The sequence below is a fragment of the Panthera uncia genome, chromosome A2, assembly GCF_023721935.1.
Source record: "Panthera uncia isolate 11264 chromosome A2, Puncia_PCG_1.0, whole genome shotgun sequence".
In the NCBI taxonomy this organism is placed as follows: domain Eukaryota; kingdom Metazoa; phylum Chordata; class Mammalia; order Carnivora; family Felidae; genus Panthera; species Panthera uncia.
The window spans coordinates 15,087,959-15,108,541 of NC_064816.1; the positions used below are offsets into that span (position 1 = coordinate 15,087,959).

At 48.7% G+C, this 20,583-nt stretch overlaps 2 protein-coding genes across 3 annotated transcripts in view; one reads left to right on the plus strand and one right to left on the minus strand.

Moving 5' to 3' along the window:
* Positions 1 to 7,469: 7,469 nt before the first annotated feature.
* RTP3 (receptor transporter protein 3) lies at positions 7,470 to 13,221 on the plus strand. The gene is made up of 2 exons (XM_049640340.1): positions 7,470 to 7,708; positions 10,472 to 13,221. The coding sequence occupies exons 1-2, from the start codon at positions 7,551 to 7,553 to the stop codon at positions 11,202 to 11,204; spliced, it is 891 nt and encodes a 296-aa protein (XP_049496297.1). The 5' UTR covers positions 7,470 to 7,550; the 3' UTR covers positions 11,205 to 13,221.
* A 1,742-nt stretch (positions 13,222 to 14,963) lies between these two features.
* The window catches only part of LRRC2 (leucine rich repeat containing 2), a 38,653-nt gene continuing 33,033 nt past the window's right edge, over positions 14,964 to 20,583 (minus strand). Inside the window, exons 8-9 of one of the 2 annotated variants that reach the window (XM_049640331.1) lie at positions 19,807 to 19,943; positions 14,964 to 16,890 (exon numbers count right to left, since the gene is read on the minus strand). In XM_049640331.1, coding sequence (XP_049496288.1) covers positions 16,841 to 16,890; positions 19,807 to 19,943 — 187 coding nt within the window. In that variant the 3' untranslated portion in view covers positions 14,964 to 16,840. Of the gene's footprint in view, positions 16,891 to 18,684; positions 19,944 to 20,583 lie in introns of those variants that run through there. The other variant, XM_049640330.1, reaches the window with a different exon arrangement.

Genomic DNA, 20,583 nt, shown 5'->3' on the forward strand with positions numbered 1-20,583 from the left:
TCCGCTCCGCCCTCCGCTCCGCCCTCCGCTCCGCCCTCCGCTCCGCCAGGCCCCGCGCGCGCCCCAGCACACTTCCGGCCAGCCGGCCGCGCCCCCTCCATACTTCCGGCCCGCCCCCAGCCTCCTCCGCCTCTCGCGCGACTCCTAGCGAGCGCCCCGCCCCCTCGTCCGCCGCCGCCGCCACCCCTAGTGGTGGACCCGGATCTTTCCTAGGGTGACAGCGAGGGGCGCGAAGCCCCGCGACTACCGTCGCCCCTTTTAGCAGCCCAAAGCCAGCACCAGGACCCCCGACTTAAATTCCAATTTCAGACAAGCAGCGAATCAACTCTTAGTTGATTACACTAACTTTAGTGTAAAATTCGCTAAGAATATCATTCGTTGTTATTGAAATTGGAAGTGCAGATCCAGACGAACCTGTGTTTCACCTGGCAGCCCCACTTGGGATCGGCGGGACCAGCGCCCAGCGAGCCGGCTGCCTTGCTGCCTGCCTGGTGCTCCACTGAGGCCGCCCTGTCTCTACACTATTTGTGGGCGCCTGGGGGGGAGGAGGGCGGGGAACTGCTGTGAGGCCTGTTACTACCAACATATTTTAAAAATAATTATTATTATTGGTGTTTGGCTCCTTTTTTCGCCATTAACAACAGAAATAAACGTGTGTTTTGAATTTTAAAAATAAGAAACTTGAAGCCCAAAGATGCTCCAGGAGGGGACAAAGAGACTGAGCAGCGAGGACCACTGCCCACCCTGGGGGTCCCCGTCCTGTGGCCAGCGTAGGCCAGGAGCCGTAGGGAGTCAGAGGCCTCACGGCCTCAAGCACCCCTGTACCCCAGCTATAGCCTGTACACCTTCTCGTCCAGCAGTTCCAGCGTGAGAGGCCTCTGCCTGGCGGGGGGGGGGGGGGGGGGGGGGGTAGGAAGCAATTCCTGTGGCCCTGCCCAGGGTTCTGAAGTCACATGGTCTCACGCTGGTTCGGGTCTGTTCATTACCTAAGCCCCGGCCCCGGGCTGTGAACCCAGGGGGGGGGTGGGGAAGTTGTGTCAGTGAACAGATAATCAGGAATGGAAACTTTTATCCTATACCAGAGAAGTCATCCTGTTGTCTTGAAGTCATGAATTCTCTGTTGAATAATAAAACCAGTGGTTCAAATGGAACTTTCAAAAGCCCCAAGAGTGAAATACAGGGATGAGGAGACTGATGAGGGTTTTCTCAATCTCTAGAGGAACTAAATTGTCTCTTAAAGGTCTGTTTTGGTTTTATTTTCTCTCTTGCATTCAGCACAGGGACAGCGCAAAATCAAAGAAAAATAGTGGAAGTCATTTTAAACTTGACTTAGCAATTTCCTTGGGGAATAAGATCGCAGAAGCCAGAGTGGTCAGGTTTGAAAGAGAAGAGAGACTTACTTTGACTAAAAAGCTGGGACTGTAAAAGAAGGGCCTCACCCTTGAAAGCATTTTGTACCTATCCCAATGCAGTACCTACACGCCCGGGGCAAGTGGGGACAGATACTAGACAACAAGGGACAGCCTGTATGCCCAGGAGCCCAGGAAATTATTCAAGTTGGCCAATCTACAGTGAGCCCCTGAAACCTAGCTAAGCCCGCCCTGCTCGCCATATACAAACTGCCCCCTACAGCTCCAGGTTATTGTTACCTTGTCCCCCCCCGGGGGGTGCAGCTCTCTGGCAACCTTCTGAACTGTAAATCACAAAAAATTCTGCCTTTCATCTGAAGGTCCTCGTGTTGTACCATCAAAAGAAACTTTAAATCATATAAAACAGATCTCATCTCAAGATACTTAATCTAATTATATCTGCAAAGACCCTTTTTCCAAATACAGTCGTATTCATAGGTGAACACTTGGGGGGGAGACACAATTCAACCCCCACTCTACCCTCCTTGAGAAACTTTATATCTCATTTCTTGGATCATCCTCCTCTTCCCAGCTCTATGCAATGGGGGTGGGGGGTGGGGGGGAGGGGGTGTCTCAGGACCGAGCCCTGTGACCTCTTCATCTCTCTGTGTCAGCACTCACTGCAGAGATAACCTCATCCACTCCCACGGCTTTAAGACTGTCTATATCTCAGTGACTCCCACGTTTGTATCTTCAGTCTTCCCGTAGCTGGGATTCCTATATCCAACCTCCTGCTTACTATTGCCACCTGGGTGTTTAATGTGCATCCCAAGCTTAGCATACCCCAAACCAAACATCTGATTTTCCCCCTGCCCATCCTGTTTTAATCCTTCAATGTCTGCAGCTCATCAAATGATACTTCCATTTCATTTTTCATTTCTGGCTCGGGCCAAAAGTCTTAAAGTATCCTAGACTCATCGTGCTCTTAACATGCTACATTCAAATCATCAACATACCTGTAGGTCCTACATCCAAAATGCATCTGGATGACCATGACCTCTGGTCATCTCCCCCATGACCACTCTGGTATACATCTCTATGGCATCTCACCTGTCCCCCTGCAGCAGCTTCCTGGGGGGGGGGGAGGGGTCTCCCTACTTTGTCCTTGACCCACTAGGCAAGTCCATTCCGTCCTCAGCTCAATGCGGAGACAGCAGAGAGCCTGAGTGGACAGGTCAGACAGCAAAGATCGCAATGGGAAATCAGGCCTTATCGCCCTCCTCCCCAAAACTCTTCAGTGGACTCCCATCACGCGTGGAATAAAATCCTACGAGTCCCTGCCGCCCTCAGCTGTGTCTCCAAATTCATGTGCGCCTTGTCTGCTCGCTTGATTCTGCCCACGCTCGTTTTCCTGCTCCTGCACAGACACACCAGGCTCACTTCTACCTCAGGGCCTTGACACTGGCTATCCCCTCTGATCTGAATGTGCCTCCCCCACATATATGCTTGGCCCAGTCCTTCACTTCCGACAGGTCTTGGTTCAAATGTCATCTCACATGGCAGCCTTCTATCACTGCCCCCTTTGAGCAGCCATCCCTCCTGCCACCCAGTCCACGCTCTTCCTCTTTCTAGCCCCTCACCCTGCTGTTTTCCTCCATAGCACTCACGGCTGCCTGACACGACCTTGCACATTTGGCTCACTGTCTGTCTCTGCGATGGCAGTCTTTGTTTTCTTTGCCACTGTACCCGTGGGGTCTAGAACACAGAAACTGACACTAATATTTTTGGAACAACGGAGGAACGCTCTAATGACGTCTGTTGGTGTCTTTTCATCTACCACATAGTGAACAAATGAGGGAGGCTCCTAGGGTGTCTGTCGGCACCTTGTGACATCACACAGAGGATTTCTTTCTTTTTTTTTTTAATGTTTATTTATGAGAGACAGAGAGAGGCAGAGTGCAAGCAGGGGAGGGGCAGAGAGAGAGGGAGACACAGAATCGGAAGCAGGCTCCAGGCCCTGAGCTGTCAGCACAGAGCCCGACGTGGGGCTCGAACTCACGGACTGTGAGATCACGACCTGAGCCAAAGTCGGACGCTTCACCGACTGAGCCACCCAGGCGCCCCACATAGATGATTTCTTGGGGGATTGAGCAGAGGTTACAGACGCTCCGCTGTTTGGGGAGAGAGCAGAGAGCGCCGCAGGGGAAATGATGATACGAGGAACTGCCAGGAGTGGCCGGACGGCCTTTGGCACAGGGCTTGGAAAGCCCTAAGCTGAGGATGGAGAGGACTTGCTTTCCTGGAATATATAAACCACCACCACCCCCCACCACCCCCCAGATTCCAGGCAATTTGGTACACTGGAGTAAAAAGAAATTGCAGTCTGAAATGGCTAGATTCAGAGTTCCCGGTGCATTCGATCAGTTACAGCCAAAGCGAGGGGTGCACCTTTGGTTAACCACCGGTTCAGAAGCCTGGCTGGTAGAAGAGTGGCACTTGGGTCTCTGGGCCTCAGACTCAGGACAGGAGCCAGCAGAGGGCCTGGAGATCCGGCAGGGGCTAATAGTAGAGCTAACTGCACGCGTCGTCAGCAACTTTCTGGACAAAAGCTGGGTACCAGGGGAGGGCAAGGCTCGGAAGTGATTTCGTTTCCCCAAAGCAGCTCCCCCCGGTAGAAGGGTGGGAGGGAAGACAAACCACGGGGTGGACAAAGAAAATGCAGCCCTTCTCGCGATTTGCCGTGGCCACAGTCCGTAAAGGTGCCCAAAACACTGGAATAGCAAATGCTGAACCATCGCTCCCAGGGGAAATACAGACTTAGGTTCCTGCCAGCGTCTAGTACCGTTTTGTTCAACTACTCAATACAGAACCTTATGTGGCTTCGGTCTAAAGACACCTTAGTTAGCAAATATTGTTAATTTATTGACACTGAACTCGCGGCCGTCGGCACGAGAACGCGTGCCCGAATGGAGCTTATCTAACACGCACATTCTCTCTGTGAGGCGCATCCCAGCCTGCTCACGCTTAGTGCACTTGAACTTAGGGGCACCAGGCAGAGCTTGGGCACTACGCTTCGTGGCCACTTCAAACCACGAAACCACCAGCCCCGAACCACAAAACTCTGGAAAACATGGCACAAGTAGACCACGAAAAGGACATTTGTGTTCAGCACGAGAGCTGGTGCAAGAAGGCAGGGTGTCGTCTTGTTCAAGGTCAGCGGAGCACATCCCAAGCTTTCCGACATGGCGGCCCCCTCCCAGCAGCAGAGCCAGGCCCCAGCCGATGGTCAGAAAGAGTGACAGCAAAGGTCCCTGACCTTTGGGACGTTGGGAGGAGAACGGCCTCTGGGTTAGAAGGTGGGTGTGAGGAGGGACGCGCCCCAGCCATTGCCCACGAGGAAGGGAGGGACAGAACCCTTGCCAGGCAGAGGCAGTGAGATGAGCTCCTGTTTATACACTTAAACCCCCGTTTCCAGAGTGGAGGGGTTTCCGTGAGAGTCACCGGCCCAAGTGAAGTCCTGGGAATTGTTTTTGTAAAGCTTCAGGGACCAGCGGTGGCTGCCTTCTGGGCCCTTCTCTGCACCAGGCATGCCTAGTATCCTTCCTCATAAAAGCCCAAAGTGACTTGTCCACCGTCACACAACCTGTCGGAGCCCCAGACCAAAGACCTGACCACCAGCGCGATTCTGTCCCCTGTCCCCTCACCTGCTTTATAAATCTCTCCAGCTGCAGTGAGCCCAGGAAGGAGGTTGCCAAAGTGGCTTCAGCAAACCCCTCTTGCCTCGCCCCTCCTACCTTTCCTTTTCCTCCTTCCCTCCCCTTCCGCTCTCCCACCCCACCCCTGCCTCCTCCCCACAGCTCAGACTGCGAGCGTCTGACCCCGCTGGTGGATGCAACCAGGCGGTCTTAGGACAGTGTTAGGCAGTCTTAGGCCTGGCTGATTCGGGCACAGCACTGGGGTGTGGGGGTGGGGGGGAAGGGGGGGCGGCGCAGGGATGGGGAAAATCTCTGCCTCTGAGTCTGCGATTGCTGGCCAGGACCTGCCCGCGTTGTCTTTCCCTTCAGCCTCCCTGTCTCCACCATAACCAGGCCTTGGAATCGCTTGAGGAGTTTTTAGAAATCTGAGGCCCAGACCAGTTCAATGAGAACTTCGGGGCTGGTCCGAGGAATGTGAATTTCTGGCTGTCTTCAGGCCTGCTCAGTTTATGTGCCTCTTCCTAGGCCTTGACACCCCGCTCCTGTCCCAGACACCCAGAATTCTCTGGAAGATCAGGTAAATGACGTTACTCACGATAGAGGGAAGACATTTAGCCTATGTTAACGTAAATGTGACAAACTTTCTCACATCATTAAATGCCTGTGTTCACATACTTATATCATTTAAGAATTCAGAATTTTCCAGTTAGAATGTTCTTATTGATGGGGCGCTGGGTAGCTCAGTGGGTTAAGCATCTGACTTCGGTTCAGGTCATGATCTCACGATTCAGGAGCATGAGCCCTGCATCGGGCTCTGCACTGACAGTGAGGAGCCTGCTTGGGGTTCTCTCTCTCCCTCTCTCTCTGCCCTTCCCCTGCTTGCGCTCTCTCTAACAGGATAAATAAAAAGAACATTTTAAAAAAATTTTTTAAATAAAATAAAATAAATACATGAATAGAATATTCTTAGTAGAGCAAGACGCCAAAGGTAATCTTCACAGGACATAGAAACACCGAGCCATCTGGGGATCTTCAAGGTCTCCTTGCACACTGGCTTTCAAGGGCAGTTTTAACAACACAGAACCACCTATGACATGTTCACACAAGACCTCATACCAGACCCAAAAGTTAAGACAGGCCATTGTCTCAATACCCTCTGGTCTCCACCTCCCTCTGAATCACCTTTGTGATGCAGAAAAGCATTTGCATTTATACAACTATCCATGGGTGAGATTTCTTTCTCGGGTGCAGCTAGGACGCTGGTGCGGGACCGGGGCGGGGGCGAGGGAAGGGGCGTGGAACACGGACCATGCACTGTTGGGCCCTGGAACTGGACCCGGGGCAGGAGCCACGTCAGCGAAGGCAGGTGCTCTGCGTGGGGTGAACGTGAGCACAGGACGCGGGGCTGGGTGGCACGGAGTGAGGGGCTGTGGCTTAAGGTGTAGGGGTGGATATGGGCTTGGGAGAGGATGGGCTGGGCAGGGCCAAGGGTAGCCTGTGAGGGCTTCAAAGGCCATGCTGAAGTGCCCTGTGCGCGTGGGGCCTTCCACTCCTCCCCCAGCTGCAATGTGGACAGTGGCTGGAGCTGCACAGAGGCACCTGGGGGGGGACACCAGGACAGAGGCTCTTGTGCCGCGAGAGGCTGAGGCCGAGGCCACGCAGGAGGATGGCCAGAGGCGGGGCTTTTCTTTTGGAAAGGAGAAAGTGACGCAGGTCAACACCAGGCTGGCCGAGGAGGGGGTCTTCCCCAGAATCTCACCCACCCTCCCTGGGCCGTTGCCTGCCCCCTGCTCCTCTGTCCTTCCTTTTCAAGCCTCTCCTCCAGGAAGTGGGGTCGGGTGTGGCCACTGGCCTCTCACCCCCTTGGGGACCTTGCAGCCTCATCTGGACACCCAGCTTTGTTTGCGTCAGCTTTGTTTTCTAATGGGGAGGAAGTCGAGCCTCAGGAGTCTCCTTGGACAGCTTGGGGGCTATGAAATCTGGTCCTATGAACGGGAAGCAAAGAGCACAGAGCAGGGATGCAGGGAGCCGGGGAGGGACACGATGGCCACGGCCCTCTTCTTTGCGGCTCTCCTCCCCAGTCGGGAGCACAGCAGCCCAATGGATAAGGCCTTTCAAGTGCTAGAACCAGAAAGAGCCCGGGGAAGCCTCTATCCATTCCAGATGAAGGGGCAGGTGCTCAGAGCCAGAGTGAGTGCACTTCTTCCAACCCAGGGTCCCGACCTTGCCTTTGGTAATATTTTGTTGGCCGAAACCATGCACGCCGTGTCTTTCGAAATTCCCTGTGGAGGCAAGCACTGTTCTCAGAACTGGGAGCCAGACTCGACTGACCTTTGACCTTGAGGCAAAGAGCTGGTCCACGGACCCAGTTCAGGTCCACAAAGGGAGAGTGGGCCCCAGCCCTTGCTCTGTAAAGCTGGAAACCTCATGTCCTGCTTCCAGATCCGGGAGAGTCCAGTCAGAGTCCAGGAGATCCTGACGTACCCGGCTCTCCACAGCAGTGGCGATGGGTGAGGACATGATGGAGGTATGGAAGCAGGTGTTCCAGGAATTAATTCAGGAGCTGAAACCATGGCACAAATGGACCTTGACACTAGACAAAGACCTTCTTCCCAACACCCTGCAGCCAGGGTGGTCACAGTACCAGCAGTGGGCCTTCGCCAGGTGAGTGGGGAACGGGAGGGGACGTATTCCAGAACATTCTTGTTTATTCGTTGCTGTGTATACTTGCTACTTTTCTTTCTTATTTATTTTTTTTAATGTTTATTTATTTTTGAGAGAGAGAGAGTCAGGGACAGAGCAAGAGCAGGGGAGGGGCAGAGAGAAAGGGAGACACAGAATCCGAAGCAGGCTCCAGGCTCTCAGCTGTCAGCACAGAGCCCGACGCGGGGCTCGAACCCACGACCCGTTAGATCACGACCTGAGCCGAAGTCGGACGCTTAACCCACTGAGCCACCCAGGTGCCCCTACTTGCTACTTTTCTTATTCCATTCTGTGCTTGCAAATTGAGCGCTACAGGAAGTAAGATGCCCATCACCCAAGAAGCTTTAGCTTCGGTGAAGGCTTTTTCCTTGCTACAGTGAACCTCACACAGTAGCAGGACTGGGCACTGGTGTAGGCAGACGCCTTGATGCAGAGAAATCAGGGGAGGGGATAGCAGTGAGGAAAACTGAGAGAGCTACGTTCCCTGCATACGCTCCCTGCCTCGGGGGACCTGGGGCTCACGACAGAGCCTAGGAGGGAGAGGCCTGAGGAGCCCCTCCGGGAGAGGACAGAGGACAGGGGTAGCTGAGGAATATGCATCTTGTCCCCTCTGCTCCAGGCTGATGGATCCTTTTAAACTAAGACCCTCAGGAGTCCATCCAAAGCCCCACCCTTTTATCCGGGTGGGAAAGCAGAGCTCCAAGGGTCAGGTGGGTGGTGTTGCCCACCTGCCAGAGGGTAGGAGCCCGGGACTCTCTCCTAGGACTGGGGCAGGGGCTCGGTCCCTGCCCACTGCCCTCCTCTCCGGGGCAGGGTCTGGGCAGAGGAAACAGAGCTCTCCTCTCCTGGTGGCCCACGGCTTCCCAAGCCAGGAGCAACTGAGCAAAATCTCAGCTTGCTTCTTTCTTTCTTCCTTCCTTCCTTCCTTCCTTCCTTCCTTCCCTACCTTCCTTCCTCCTTCCTTTCCTTTCTTTCCTTGAACTCTGAGCTGGCACGTGAGCAGAGTAGCATGACCCAGAGGGAGGGACAATGGACAGCAGCCAGAAGAGCAGAGCCCAGCGCCCCCCCCCCCCGAACCACAACTGTTGGTGATTTGACCTAACACATGGTCCCAGGGTCACCGAGGCGGAGGAAGAAGAGTGAAGCGTTTTCCAAGAGCTTCTGCACTAGATTTGGAAGTAGCCCATGTCACTGCCCATCTCCCATTGGGCAACCGGTCACATTGCCCAACCTAACTGGGCTGTGAAGCAGGAGAGAGCACACAGGCAAGCTGATCAGCATGAGACGGCCCTGCCACCCCGCAGCTTCTGTGTCTCCCATGATTCCCATCGTGGGGGCAGCCATGTGCTTCCCTGCCTCCTTCCCCTCTCTCCATCTCTCCTGCCGTGCGTGTCCAAATATCTGAGCTCAGGAAATTGCCCTCTTCCCTGTGGAGACGAGGTGTCATTCTCTTGTACCCTGAGACCAGGCACACACAGAACCCAACTGGGTTGGAGGGGCGTAAAAGGAGAGACAGCTGGACACTGTGATCTCCCTGTAATACTGGTAGATCAGGGACCCTGGGCAACAGGGCAGAACAATGTTTTTCTTAGGACACTAGACCCTCCCTGATCTGTGGGGCTATGACTTATTGCCTTAGTCTGTTTGGGCAGCTATAAAAAAAACAAAGAAAAACAAAAAGAACAGAGCAAAACGGAGGCTCCTGGGTGGCTCAGTCAGTTGAGCATCTGGCTTCGGCTCAGGTCATGATCTCGTGGTTCATGGGCTCGAGCCCCATGTCAGTCTCTGTACTGACAGGTCAGAGCCTGGAGCCTGCTTCAGATCCTGTGTCTCCCTCTCTCTCTCTGCCCCTCCCCTGCTCACGCTCTGCCTCTCTCTGTCTCTCAAAAATAACTAAACATTAAAAAAATTTAAAAAAGAAAAAACAGACTGGGCAGCTTATATGCAACAGACATGATTGCTCATGGTTCTAGGGGCCGGAAGTCCAAGGTCAGGGTGCTAGCTGGTCAGGTGAGAGCCCTCTTCTGGGTTGCTTCTGGGTTGACTCCTGTTGTATCCTCACGTGGTGGGAGGAGCTGGGGAGCTCTAAGGGATCTTTTTGATAAGAGCACTAATCCCATTCGCATGGGCTCCCCCCTATGGCCTAATCACATCCCAAAGGCCTTCTAACATCGTCCATTACCTTTGAAGGGTAGGATTCCGGCATGTGAATTGCGGGGAAGCATAAACTTTCAGAAGGTAACACTTAACCAACACCCGTTTGTACCACTGGTGGATTTTAGTTCAGGGTTCTTGGGGGCTGATTTAACGGCTGCTGTTGCACCTGTAGCTTTTTGACCCACTTCAGTCTACATTTGAAGAAGCCTTGGTTTGGGGCCAGGAGCCTGGAGGTCTAGTCCTGCTTCTTACGCCCACTGAGTCTCTGCACACGATTAGTTCCAACACGTGCCTCATCTCCAGCGTGATCGAGTTGGCCTTAGAAAATCCCCTCCAGCGCAGACACCTTGTGATTAGCCATTTTCATGACAGACACCTGTGGGTCCCAGGGCATGTTGGCAACACCATGGAGGCAGGAGTGAGGGGCTCGCTGAGTTCTCTCCCCACTCACCGCAGCCCCGGTCAAACCACATCTGTGTGTTGTTGGGTCCCCTTTCTTCCCTCTGGCCCAGTCCCCAACTCAGCCTTCCTGGGCCAAGCTGAGGGTCTCATCTTCTGTCTCCGCAGGTTCCAGTGCTCCCTGTGCTCTCGTCGTTGGGCCTCTTCCCAAGTTCAGGTCCTTTTCCACATGCACAAGAGTAAGGGGGAACCCCAGGGCCAGGTGAAGATGAGGGTCTTTGCCCAGAGATGTCGGAAGTGCTGTCAGTCTCCATTTGAGGTTCCCGAGTTCACCACAGAGAACATCTCAAGGATCCTGAATAACTTGGTGTTCCGAATTCTGAAGAAATGCTACAGAGAAGGATTTAAGTCGATGGAGGAGCTTCCTATGATCAAGGAAATCTCTCTTGAGGGGCCGCATGACAGTAACAACTGTGAGGCATGTCTACAGGGCTTTTGTGCTCAGAGTGGGGTGGGTCCAGCTGTGCAGGCACCGGTGTCCCCAGCACTTGCCTCCATAAGCTCACCTACTTTCGGGACCATCATTCCCGTGCCCTCTCTCGCAGGGAGTGGCACCACAGTGGACGCGGTGAACACCCAGGCCAACAAGGGGAAGCCTTTACCCAGACCCTCGTATGCAGGGCCCACGCAGGCTGCCAGCCTCCCCACCCACTGGAGCCCGAGAGCAAACACCTACCACCACGTGGAGAGGCGAGTTCAGGTCACCCGCTGGAGGGAGGGGCTCTGTTCCCACATAGCCCCGAATCCCAGGTGCAGGTATGGGAATGTTTGCTGTTTTTGCCTCGTTCTAGTCATCGTGGTGGTGATTATCGTAGAGACTGTTCAGTGGATCTCAAGGTGATGCCAAGTTCAAAGTCATGTAGTATGATCCCAAGGATAGGAAATTTCCAGAATAGGTAAATACAGAGACAGGGAGCAGATTGGTGACTGCCAGGGGCTGTGGGGAAGGGGATTAATCTGTACGGGGGCTTTTTTTGGGTGGGGGGAGGTGGTGAGTGGTGATGAAAATGTTTGGCCCAAGATGGAGGAGGTGGTTGTACAGCACTGTGAATGCGGTAAAGGCCATTGAATTGTTCATTTTTAAATGGTTGATTTCATGTGAGCTTTAACGGTTAATTTCATGTTAATTTCACCTCCATTCAATGTTATTTAAAAGACACTGAAATCCCGCTGGTTCTCTGTAGACCGAAACCATTATAGCCCACAGAACCATCTGGAAATCTCAGGAGACCCGTGGGTCCTCTCACCAGAGAAGCTTGCCCAGACCCTGTGACATCAGTCTGTGGAGGCACTTGCTGTGGTTTTCATTAGGCTGAAAACCTGGGTCTCAAAGCAGTGGTCTCCACAGCAGGGTCCACACAGCTCAGGGGGGACCAAGGTAGCACCACCTGTGTGGTCAAGGTAGGACCATCTACCCAGGTTGGGGCTAGAACCTGCAAACTCCATTTTTTGTTTCTTTGTCCTTTACTATTTCTTGTTGTGTGGCTTATAATGTATGTTGATGTATGAGTAGAATGGTATTGTGACACGATGTGTAAATAAACAAATACACACCCACTTGGAGCGCGTGCTCAGCTTGTCACTGACTTCTTCATTTTCAGAACTCTGTACCCATTAGACGACAACTCGCGTTTTCTCCCTCCCTCAATCCCTGCTAACCACCATTCTTCTTTCTGTCTCCGTGAATGTGACTTCCCTGAGGACCTTACATAGGCAGACTCAGACAGCGTTTGTCTTCTTGTCACTGGTTGATTTCACTTAGCGTAATATCCTCCTGTTTCCTCCACGTTGTAGCATGGGAAGGATTTCCTTCCTTTCTGACGCTGAATTATATTCCATGGTTTGTATATCCCGCATTCTGTTTATCCATCTGCAGACATCCGGGTGGCTCCCACCTCCCAAAATGCAAATGTATCAATAGCTCTTTGAGACCCTCCTTTCAACTCGTTTGGATACACACTCAGAAGTGGAAATGGTAGAACATACAGTAATTCTATTTTTAAGTTTTTGAGGAATTGCCCTGCTATTTTCCATAGCGATTCTACCGTTTTACACTCTCACCAACAGGGACAAGGGTTCCAACTTCACATCCTCACCAACACTTTACTTTCTGGGTTGTTGTTTTCTTTATAATAGCTATACCAACGGGTGTGCTAAATTTCTAGAAAATACAATTTCTTTTACCATGGAAGTTTTCTTTTTTTAAGCAAAGATCTTTTTTATTGTTTTTTTTTTAATGTTTATTTTTTATTTTTGAGAGAGAGAGCATGTGTAAACAGGGGAAGGGCAGAGAGGGAGGGAGACACAGAGTCCGAAGCAGGCTCCAGGCTCCGAGCTGTCAGCACAGAGCCTGTCACGGGGCTCAAACTCACAAACCGTGAGATCGTGACCTGAGCCGAAGTTGGACGCTTAACCGACTGAGCCACCCAGGCGCCCCAGCAAGCTTACTCTTTCAAGGCAATATCAGAAATAATATTTGTACATCTCAGCACAGACAGAAGTATTGGGAACACAAAAGAAATGTGTAGGCAAATTCTTCTGGGGCTTGCTATTTGTTTTCAAATATTTGAGCCCAGTCTGTATACCTATTCAGCAAACTCCGGAAACTTAAAATGTGATAGTGGACAAGACAGTTACAAACACATGTCTAAGGAACAAGCATACCTAGTAGCCCCGTAAACAGCTGGCAGCTGAGTGACCAGTGAGGTAGGAAGGACATGGTGGGTCGTTAATACAAAAAGGGGTTCTGGGGCACCTGGGTAGCTCAGTTGGTTAAACATCCAACTCTCGGTTTCGGCTCAGGTCATGATCTCATGGTTTTGTGAGTTCGAGCTCTGCATCAGGCTCTGTGCTGACAGTGCAGAGCCTGCTTGGGATTCTCTCTCTCTCTCTCTCTCTCTCCCCCGCCCCCCATCATGTTGTCACTGTCTCTCTCAAAATAAATAAACTTAAAAAAAAATTTTTTTTTAATTTTTAGTGGAAGGCAAGTCATAAAATGTTTAAGATGGAATCAGCCTTAGAAATTGTCTTCTCGGGGCACCTGGGTGGCTTAGTCAGTTAAGCATCCAGCTTCAGCTCAGGTCACCATCTTGCGGTTTGTGGGTTTGAGCCCCGCATCAGGCTCTCCGCTGTCAGCACAGGACCTGCTTCAGATCCTCTGTCCCCCTCTCTCGCTGTCCCTCCCCCACTTGCTCATGTTCTCTCTCTCCCTCTCTAAAATAAATAAAACTTAAAAAAATAAAGATTTATTTTACTTTTTACTTCTTGAGAGAGTCCTGGATCCCTGAGTCCCGGTGGTGACCAGATTGCAGAAGAGCCTGGAACGGGCATGTGCGTGTGAGTCCACGTTTGCACAATAAAGAGATGGCACATACAGGGAGGTGGGAAACACGTGCCGATATCCCTCCCAGAAAGACTCTACTGTATCCAAAGATAGGCGGGATGGGTGGAATGACTTAGTGTATGTCAATAAGGAAAACAAACTAGAACACAGTAGAAAACTTAGATAATGGGGACATTAAGGGAAGCGGATGTTGAACAATTTGTAAACTCACTGAAGACTAGAGTCAAGAACTTTCATTTCAAGAAGGAATTGGAAAGTACGTTAAAATCCTAAGAAGTGTTGTTACAGGATCAAAAGTTACTCTGATACCAAATATTGCTACTGACAAGTAGGGTGGGGGAAACTATTTGCTGTCCCTGTGCATCAGGAATGGAGCAGACTTAGGACACGGGAAATTAGAATCGAGTAAACCTACACCCACCACAAAACAGTACCTCGAAGTACGTTTTCCTTCCCGCTCAGAAGTAGTGAGAGACTCAAGAGACACATTGAGGTGGGAAGGAAAGGATACAGAGAAGGAAAGACAGTAACTGATTTCTGGACCTTTCTGTTTGCCATCATCACGAAGTTACCCTAAACTGGAGTTTGGCAAGCACGCCAACCGGTCATTCTAGAAAGCTCCAGTCAAGAAATGTGATGCGGACCTTGCTAGTAAGTAAAATGCACCACCGAATGATTTCACCTGAGTGTCTTTGTCCCTTTAACGTCCAATGTATGAAAACGGGTATACTAATAAGCTTTTGGAACCAGAGCATTTTTCTTCTAAGAAGTACATCTTATGCCTTTATTCATGTAGCTTTAGTGCTCATACCTATGCCCGCAATGGAAATTCCTTTTCCAAATTATGAATCAGTTCATACGCATCACATCAAATTTTCAAATCTCTAGGGTATTTCCACTAAAATACATATTCTGCGCTATAATCTGGCTGCATTTTTATACATATATGAATAGATTAAGTAGTGTCCTACAAACGTCATATTCAAACAATATATTTGGTTTGGGATATTATGTAACATGAGATAATTATATATCAGTGCAGTACTTTTTACCTTATATGTAACACCAACACAAGGTTTTTGCACAAAAGACTGGTTTTATTGAAATAAATTTTACATAAGTCATGGACAATGTTCATGAAAGCCCCATTTGCCCCCCTTTAAGATTTATTTTCTATTTGACTATCTACAACATATACCTTGGCATGAAACAAAGTCTCAAACTTATTCGAGTAGTTCAATTAATAAATTTCAGTCCCGATTTTAAGGAGGTAAAAAGAAAAATATAATTGTTTGCCGTTCACGTGAAGTGATTTCTCATTTTCCTACTCTTTTCATCTCTTAACCTACTTCTCAGAGTTTGTTTCTAACTTGAGGCAATCCTCCGCTGAAGTATTACCATGTGATTCTAGAATGCTCTACCCGTTTTGCATCTGTTGAGGATAAAATACTTGGAATTATGATTCAGTCTACCAAGACAAAATATGGGGGGGGGGGGTTAAAGTAGCCCTTCTGATAAAGAAAAAAAAAAACACCCTTCATTTCTTCCCCCAAAACCCAACTGGCTAGATGTGCATGTTCAATATGGTAGCCACCTGTGGCAATCTAAAATTAAATTTAATTAAAAATTCTAAATTACTTAAAAATTCTGCAGTTATGCCAGTCATTGTTCAAGTGGTCAAAAAGCACATGTATCTGGGGGTCACTACATTTGGACAGCACAGATATAGAACATTTCCATCACTGTAGAAAATTCTACTTAATAGCACTGAACTAGACCATGTAGGAGTTGATTCATATATAAATATATGAAATATGCACTTTTTCCTTCTTAGTCACGAGAGCTACTTGTTAAAGCTTATCTTCAACTCACAATCCTGTTGATTTTAGCTCAAGACAATGGTATAAAAATAGATATTTGTACAATTTCTCCAAATCATATGATGTGTTGTAAGAGTCCAAAGCCCTAAAATGAATCCCATCTTTGCCACCATAAAACAGTCTCATGAGCTCCCTGCGGACTGCAGCATTATGGCCATGGGCAGAGTTCTCCTGTGGTATCTGCAAGGAAGCCTTGCTAGGGGCTCCTCACCATGGTGGACTAGCCATCCCTGCTATCCTGTGCAGCCACCTTGGAAGAGGAGTCCCTGAGGGTACTACCTCTGCTCCCTGGTCTAAGGTGGGTCCCAGGACCTCCAAGGTTCCCACTCAGGGCAGGGGGACCATCCATGCAGCCCACATAAGGCTTCCTAGGACCAGCCAGGCCCCACACGGCCTCTGCTAGGGCCCCCAGTGCACCCTCTGAATGTCCTGTGCCCAATGCACGGGCAGACAATCCAGCCCTTCTTTCTACAGTCAATGCCCAAATTATATCCAAAGTCTCTCCCAAGACCCTACACTTACAAAACATCATTGAAAAATATGAAAATAGCAGTTTGTATAAGCCCAAGGAAAACTCTCCTCAGTAAAAGAAATCATACATTAAAACTCCTTCAAAATAGGGGTGCCTGGGTGGTTCAGTTGGTTAAGCGTCCGACTTCAGCTCAAGTCATGATCTCACGGTCCGTGTGTTCGAGCCCCATGTCAGACTCTGTGCTGACAGCTCAGAGCCTGGAGCCTGCTTCAGATTCTGTGTCTCTCTTCCTCTCTCTGCCCCTCCCCCATTTGCACACTCTCTCTCTCTCTGTCTCTCAAAAATAAATAAAATGTTAAAAAAAATTTTAATAAAAAAATAAAGGTAAATAAAATAAAATCTCATTTGACTAGCCCAATACAAATGTTCTTTTTACAACCCCTTTCTTTATTCCTGGATTCTTAAAATCAGTGCGATCAACTTCCTAATTTGGTCTTTGAGTTATAATTTTTAAAACGAACGCATTTTCTAAAATATTAAAGGTGGATTGTTTAGAAATAAGTATATGCAAATGAACCCTTACATATTACTTCTATAAACCCGTTTATCAACTCTCCAGCCCCCAGAGAGAAGTATTCATAAATGTGAAATTTGAAAACCATTTTTCCTAACTATGACCGTGATGTCTAGACTTTGTCCTTACGCACAAACCGTTATTCCACAACACCAAGATTGCTAGCTCCACGGGACAGGGAGATTCTGCAGTCTTCTGATGGATGGTATTAAAGCTGAAGGCTGAAAGATACTTTGGTGGTATAGCTGGGAACAGATTCTGTAACAAGAGGAACAAGTCGATTCAACCAGTCCCCATTTTATCACCAACTGTAGCTACAAGCCATGGCTTAGGTCACCACACAAGTTACTACGTCATATGTTAAGGGTAGAGATAAATGCACTCTCCTGTCCCCATTAAGGGTGACATTTGCCTTCACCAATCCTAGTCGTGCGTTAGAAACATTTACATCTAGAAGAGAATTCTTAACCCTCATTCTTTTGCAATCTCTCCAACAGACTCACACGGCGGCATCAGGATCTGGGAACCTTTATGACCCTAAAATAATACCGACTGACAAAAGAGAAATCAAAGGCCAAGGACCTGAGACCGTGGACACCAGGTAGAAGAGAAGATGGTTTGGGAGCAAAGTTGGGGCTATTCCTAAACCAAGTAGGATCTTAGGAAGTATGCCTTTTCTTAGTCTTGCTGTTGACACTGGTTACTGCCCACTCTGTCTTCACAGCCAAATTCTGTCAACGGATGGTCTAGACCAATGGCTGTCCAGGTGAGGCTCCCGGACCCAAGGCATCAACATCACCTGGGAACTTGTTAGAAATGCACGTTCTAAGCCCTACCCCGGACCTGGCGAGTCAAAATCTCGGAGGGCGGGGCCTGCAGGTGATTTTTTAGGTTCACTAATGCTTGAGGACCAGTGAGGAGTTTCACTTCCTCATCATGCTTGAATCACATGACGTTGGAGGGTCACATGTCTCACTAAAGCTACCCTTTTTTCCTTACAGCTTTGGACTCTGGGTCTGACTCAGACATTAGAGTGAAAAGGAAGGAGAGAAAAGAGGGAAGACACCACGATGAAGAAAAGAAAACAAACTTTAAAAATATGCCCAACCACATATAGGTTGAACTGTTAAGAAATTGTCATTTTTGGGGATGCCTGGGTGGCTCGGACAGTTAAGCATCCAACTTCAGCTCAGGTCATGATCTCACGGTTCATGGGTTTGAACCCCACATCGGACTCTGTGCTGACAGCTCAGAGCCTAGAGCCTGTTTCAGATTCTGTCTCTCTCTCTTTCTCTCTCTCTCTCTCTCTGCCTCTCCCCCGCTTGCGCTCTCTCTCTCTCTCTCTCTTAAAAATAAACTTTAAAAAAATTTAAAACAAAGAAATTGTCATTTTTACAGGTAAAAACCAGCTGAATATTGGCAATATCCTGTGAACCAATATAAACATATGAAGGATAGAATTATTATAATTATTTAGAAATAAATGAGTGAGTTCAAAAGCTATCATCACTAGAGGAGCCTGAGTGGCTCAGCTAGTTAAGCGTCTGACTTCGGGCTCAGGTTCTGATCTCAGGGTTCATAAGTTCAAGCCCCACGTCAGGCTCTGTGCTGACAGCCCAGGACTGGAGCCTGCTTTGGATTCTAGGTCTCTCTCTGTCTCTGCCTCTCCCCCACTCATACTCTGCCTCTCAAAAATAAATAAACATTAAAAAACTTAAAATGAAAAAAGCTATCAACACTAAAGTTAAATTTTAAAAGCAAATTATGTTATCGCTGACCAACAGATCCAAAGCTAAATACCTGTGTTCTCTAATTCTTTCTTGCATTTTTAAACAATAACTTTAAAATGCAACTATGAACAAATCAACAAAATACAACAATGAAGGTTTACCCAAGAGGAAAATTATACAACCCAAAGATAAATTTTGACAAAATAAATGGTTCTCTATTTGTTTCATGTTTCACACAAATTTCTAATTTATTTCACAATATTTGGTTTTCTCAAAGATTTTTTAGTGTTTATTTTTGAGAGAGAGAGAGAGAGAGAGAGAGAGCAAGTGGGAGAGGGGCAGAGACAGAGGGAAACAGAGGATCCGAAGTCGGCTCTGTGCTGAGAGCAGAGAGACCATTGTGGGGCTCAAACTCACGAACCGTGAGATCGTGACCTGAGCTGAGGTTGGACATTCAACCGACCAAGCCACCCAGGCGCACCTATCTCATAATATTTCAACATCCAAGATTAGGGATGACCGAATAGATCGGAGGTAAAAGTTTTAATTTGACAAATAAATGGTGTCTTTCAGTGCTGTCATGAAACCCCTGAATAGCTACATGTGATCAATCAGCTTTAGTCCATGAATGGGGGGTGGGGGGCAGGCAGCAAGCCCACATGCAAATTTTCTGAGGGTGACCGAGGTGCACATTTTCAAAGCTCTGGGGGCCAGGGCCACCTCCTCCCTAAATCCACCTGCGGGACATCTTTCTGGCAGGTCCGTACCTAACTCACAAAAACAAGGGACCTGGAAAAGTAAGAGAGAACTCTCAGGCATCCATACCCAGGAAGCAGGTGGCGATTAGAAAAACAAAGAGTGACTTATGCCTTTTTCCTGTGTTTGTGTGCTTGTGGCAGAAAGAAGGGCTTCTGACATTCCGGAAAACACTTTGGAAAACAGCCACTGGGGAGAAGGCTTCCCGCCCTTTCCTGAGGTCCTGTGACCGCCCGTGCTCCTCTGTAATATCACCAGCCGTGGGAAAACCAGAGCTAAACCAACCTAGGTACTAGTCTGCCACCTCGCGTTTCTCCTTTTGTGATTTTTATATATAAGTGGACCTTGATTTATGTAAGACCCAACTTTTCTAAAGTTGAACTTAAATGGACTTTGAAATGGAATCTTACCTTCCCATTAACTAGGATAGCCTTTTGTCAATGTCATTTAGTTAAAAACTCATATACAGTCAGTAATGCCAAGTCTGAAGTGTATGCTCCCTGGCCTGTCAAATAGTTGATGACAAGTACACTAGAAAATGTTAGTATTTTAGAGAAACTATAGATATCGGGTACCTGGAAAAATAACCAATTAGCGTGTTGTCGATGTGACTCGTGTCAAATGTGTCGCATGAGCGCACAGAATCCTGTATATTCATTTAAAAGAATTTTAAAGGTGATTGACGTACCTCTTTCTTTAAGATCTTCAATATAGGCTTTCAAAAATTCTTTATCAAAGTGTTGACGATCTTGTTCACTTTCCATCACTTCCACACCGTCTTCACACTGGGTATTATCAATAGGATTGTCCATAAGGCTTACAAATCTATTCGAGAAAATATGGACAGTATCACATTTTCACCTGTGCATTTTTAACCGCAACATTCCTCTCACATGAAGTGAAGTTTTGTGGTACCGAATCGCAAGTTCTTGGTTATCCTTGAAGGTCACAGCCGGCCACATAATATTACCATCACCAGTGGAGCTGCCCTGTGGAAAAATCTAACAGGATTATGGGAGCAGTCCTGCCTGCTCAGGGCCTGCTGGGAAAATGAGAGCTACTTAGCTGCAAAGGACAGTGGACAGGAGGCCCTGAGACAGACGCTAACACTTGCTCACAGTCAGGCCCTTTAAACTGGGTGATGTCCAATGGAATAGAATAGAAACCCCAGAACTAGACCCACAAACGTATGGCCAACTAATCTTTGACAAAGCAGGAAAGAACATCCAATGGAAAAAAGACAGTCTCTTTAACAAATGGTGCTGGGAGAACTGGACAGCAACATGCAGAAGATTGAAACTGGACCACTTTCTCACACCATTCACAAAAATAAACTCAAAATGGATAAAGGACCTGAATGTGAGACAGGAAACTATCAAAACCCTAGAGGAGAAAGCAGGAAAAGACCTCTCTGACCTCAGCCATAGCAATTTCTTACTTGACACATCCCCAAAGGCAAGGGAAT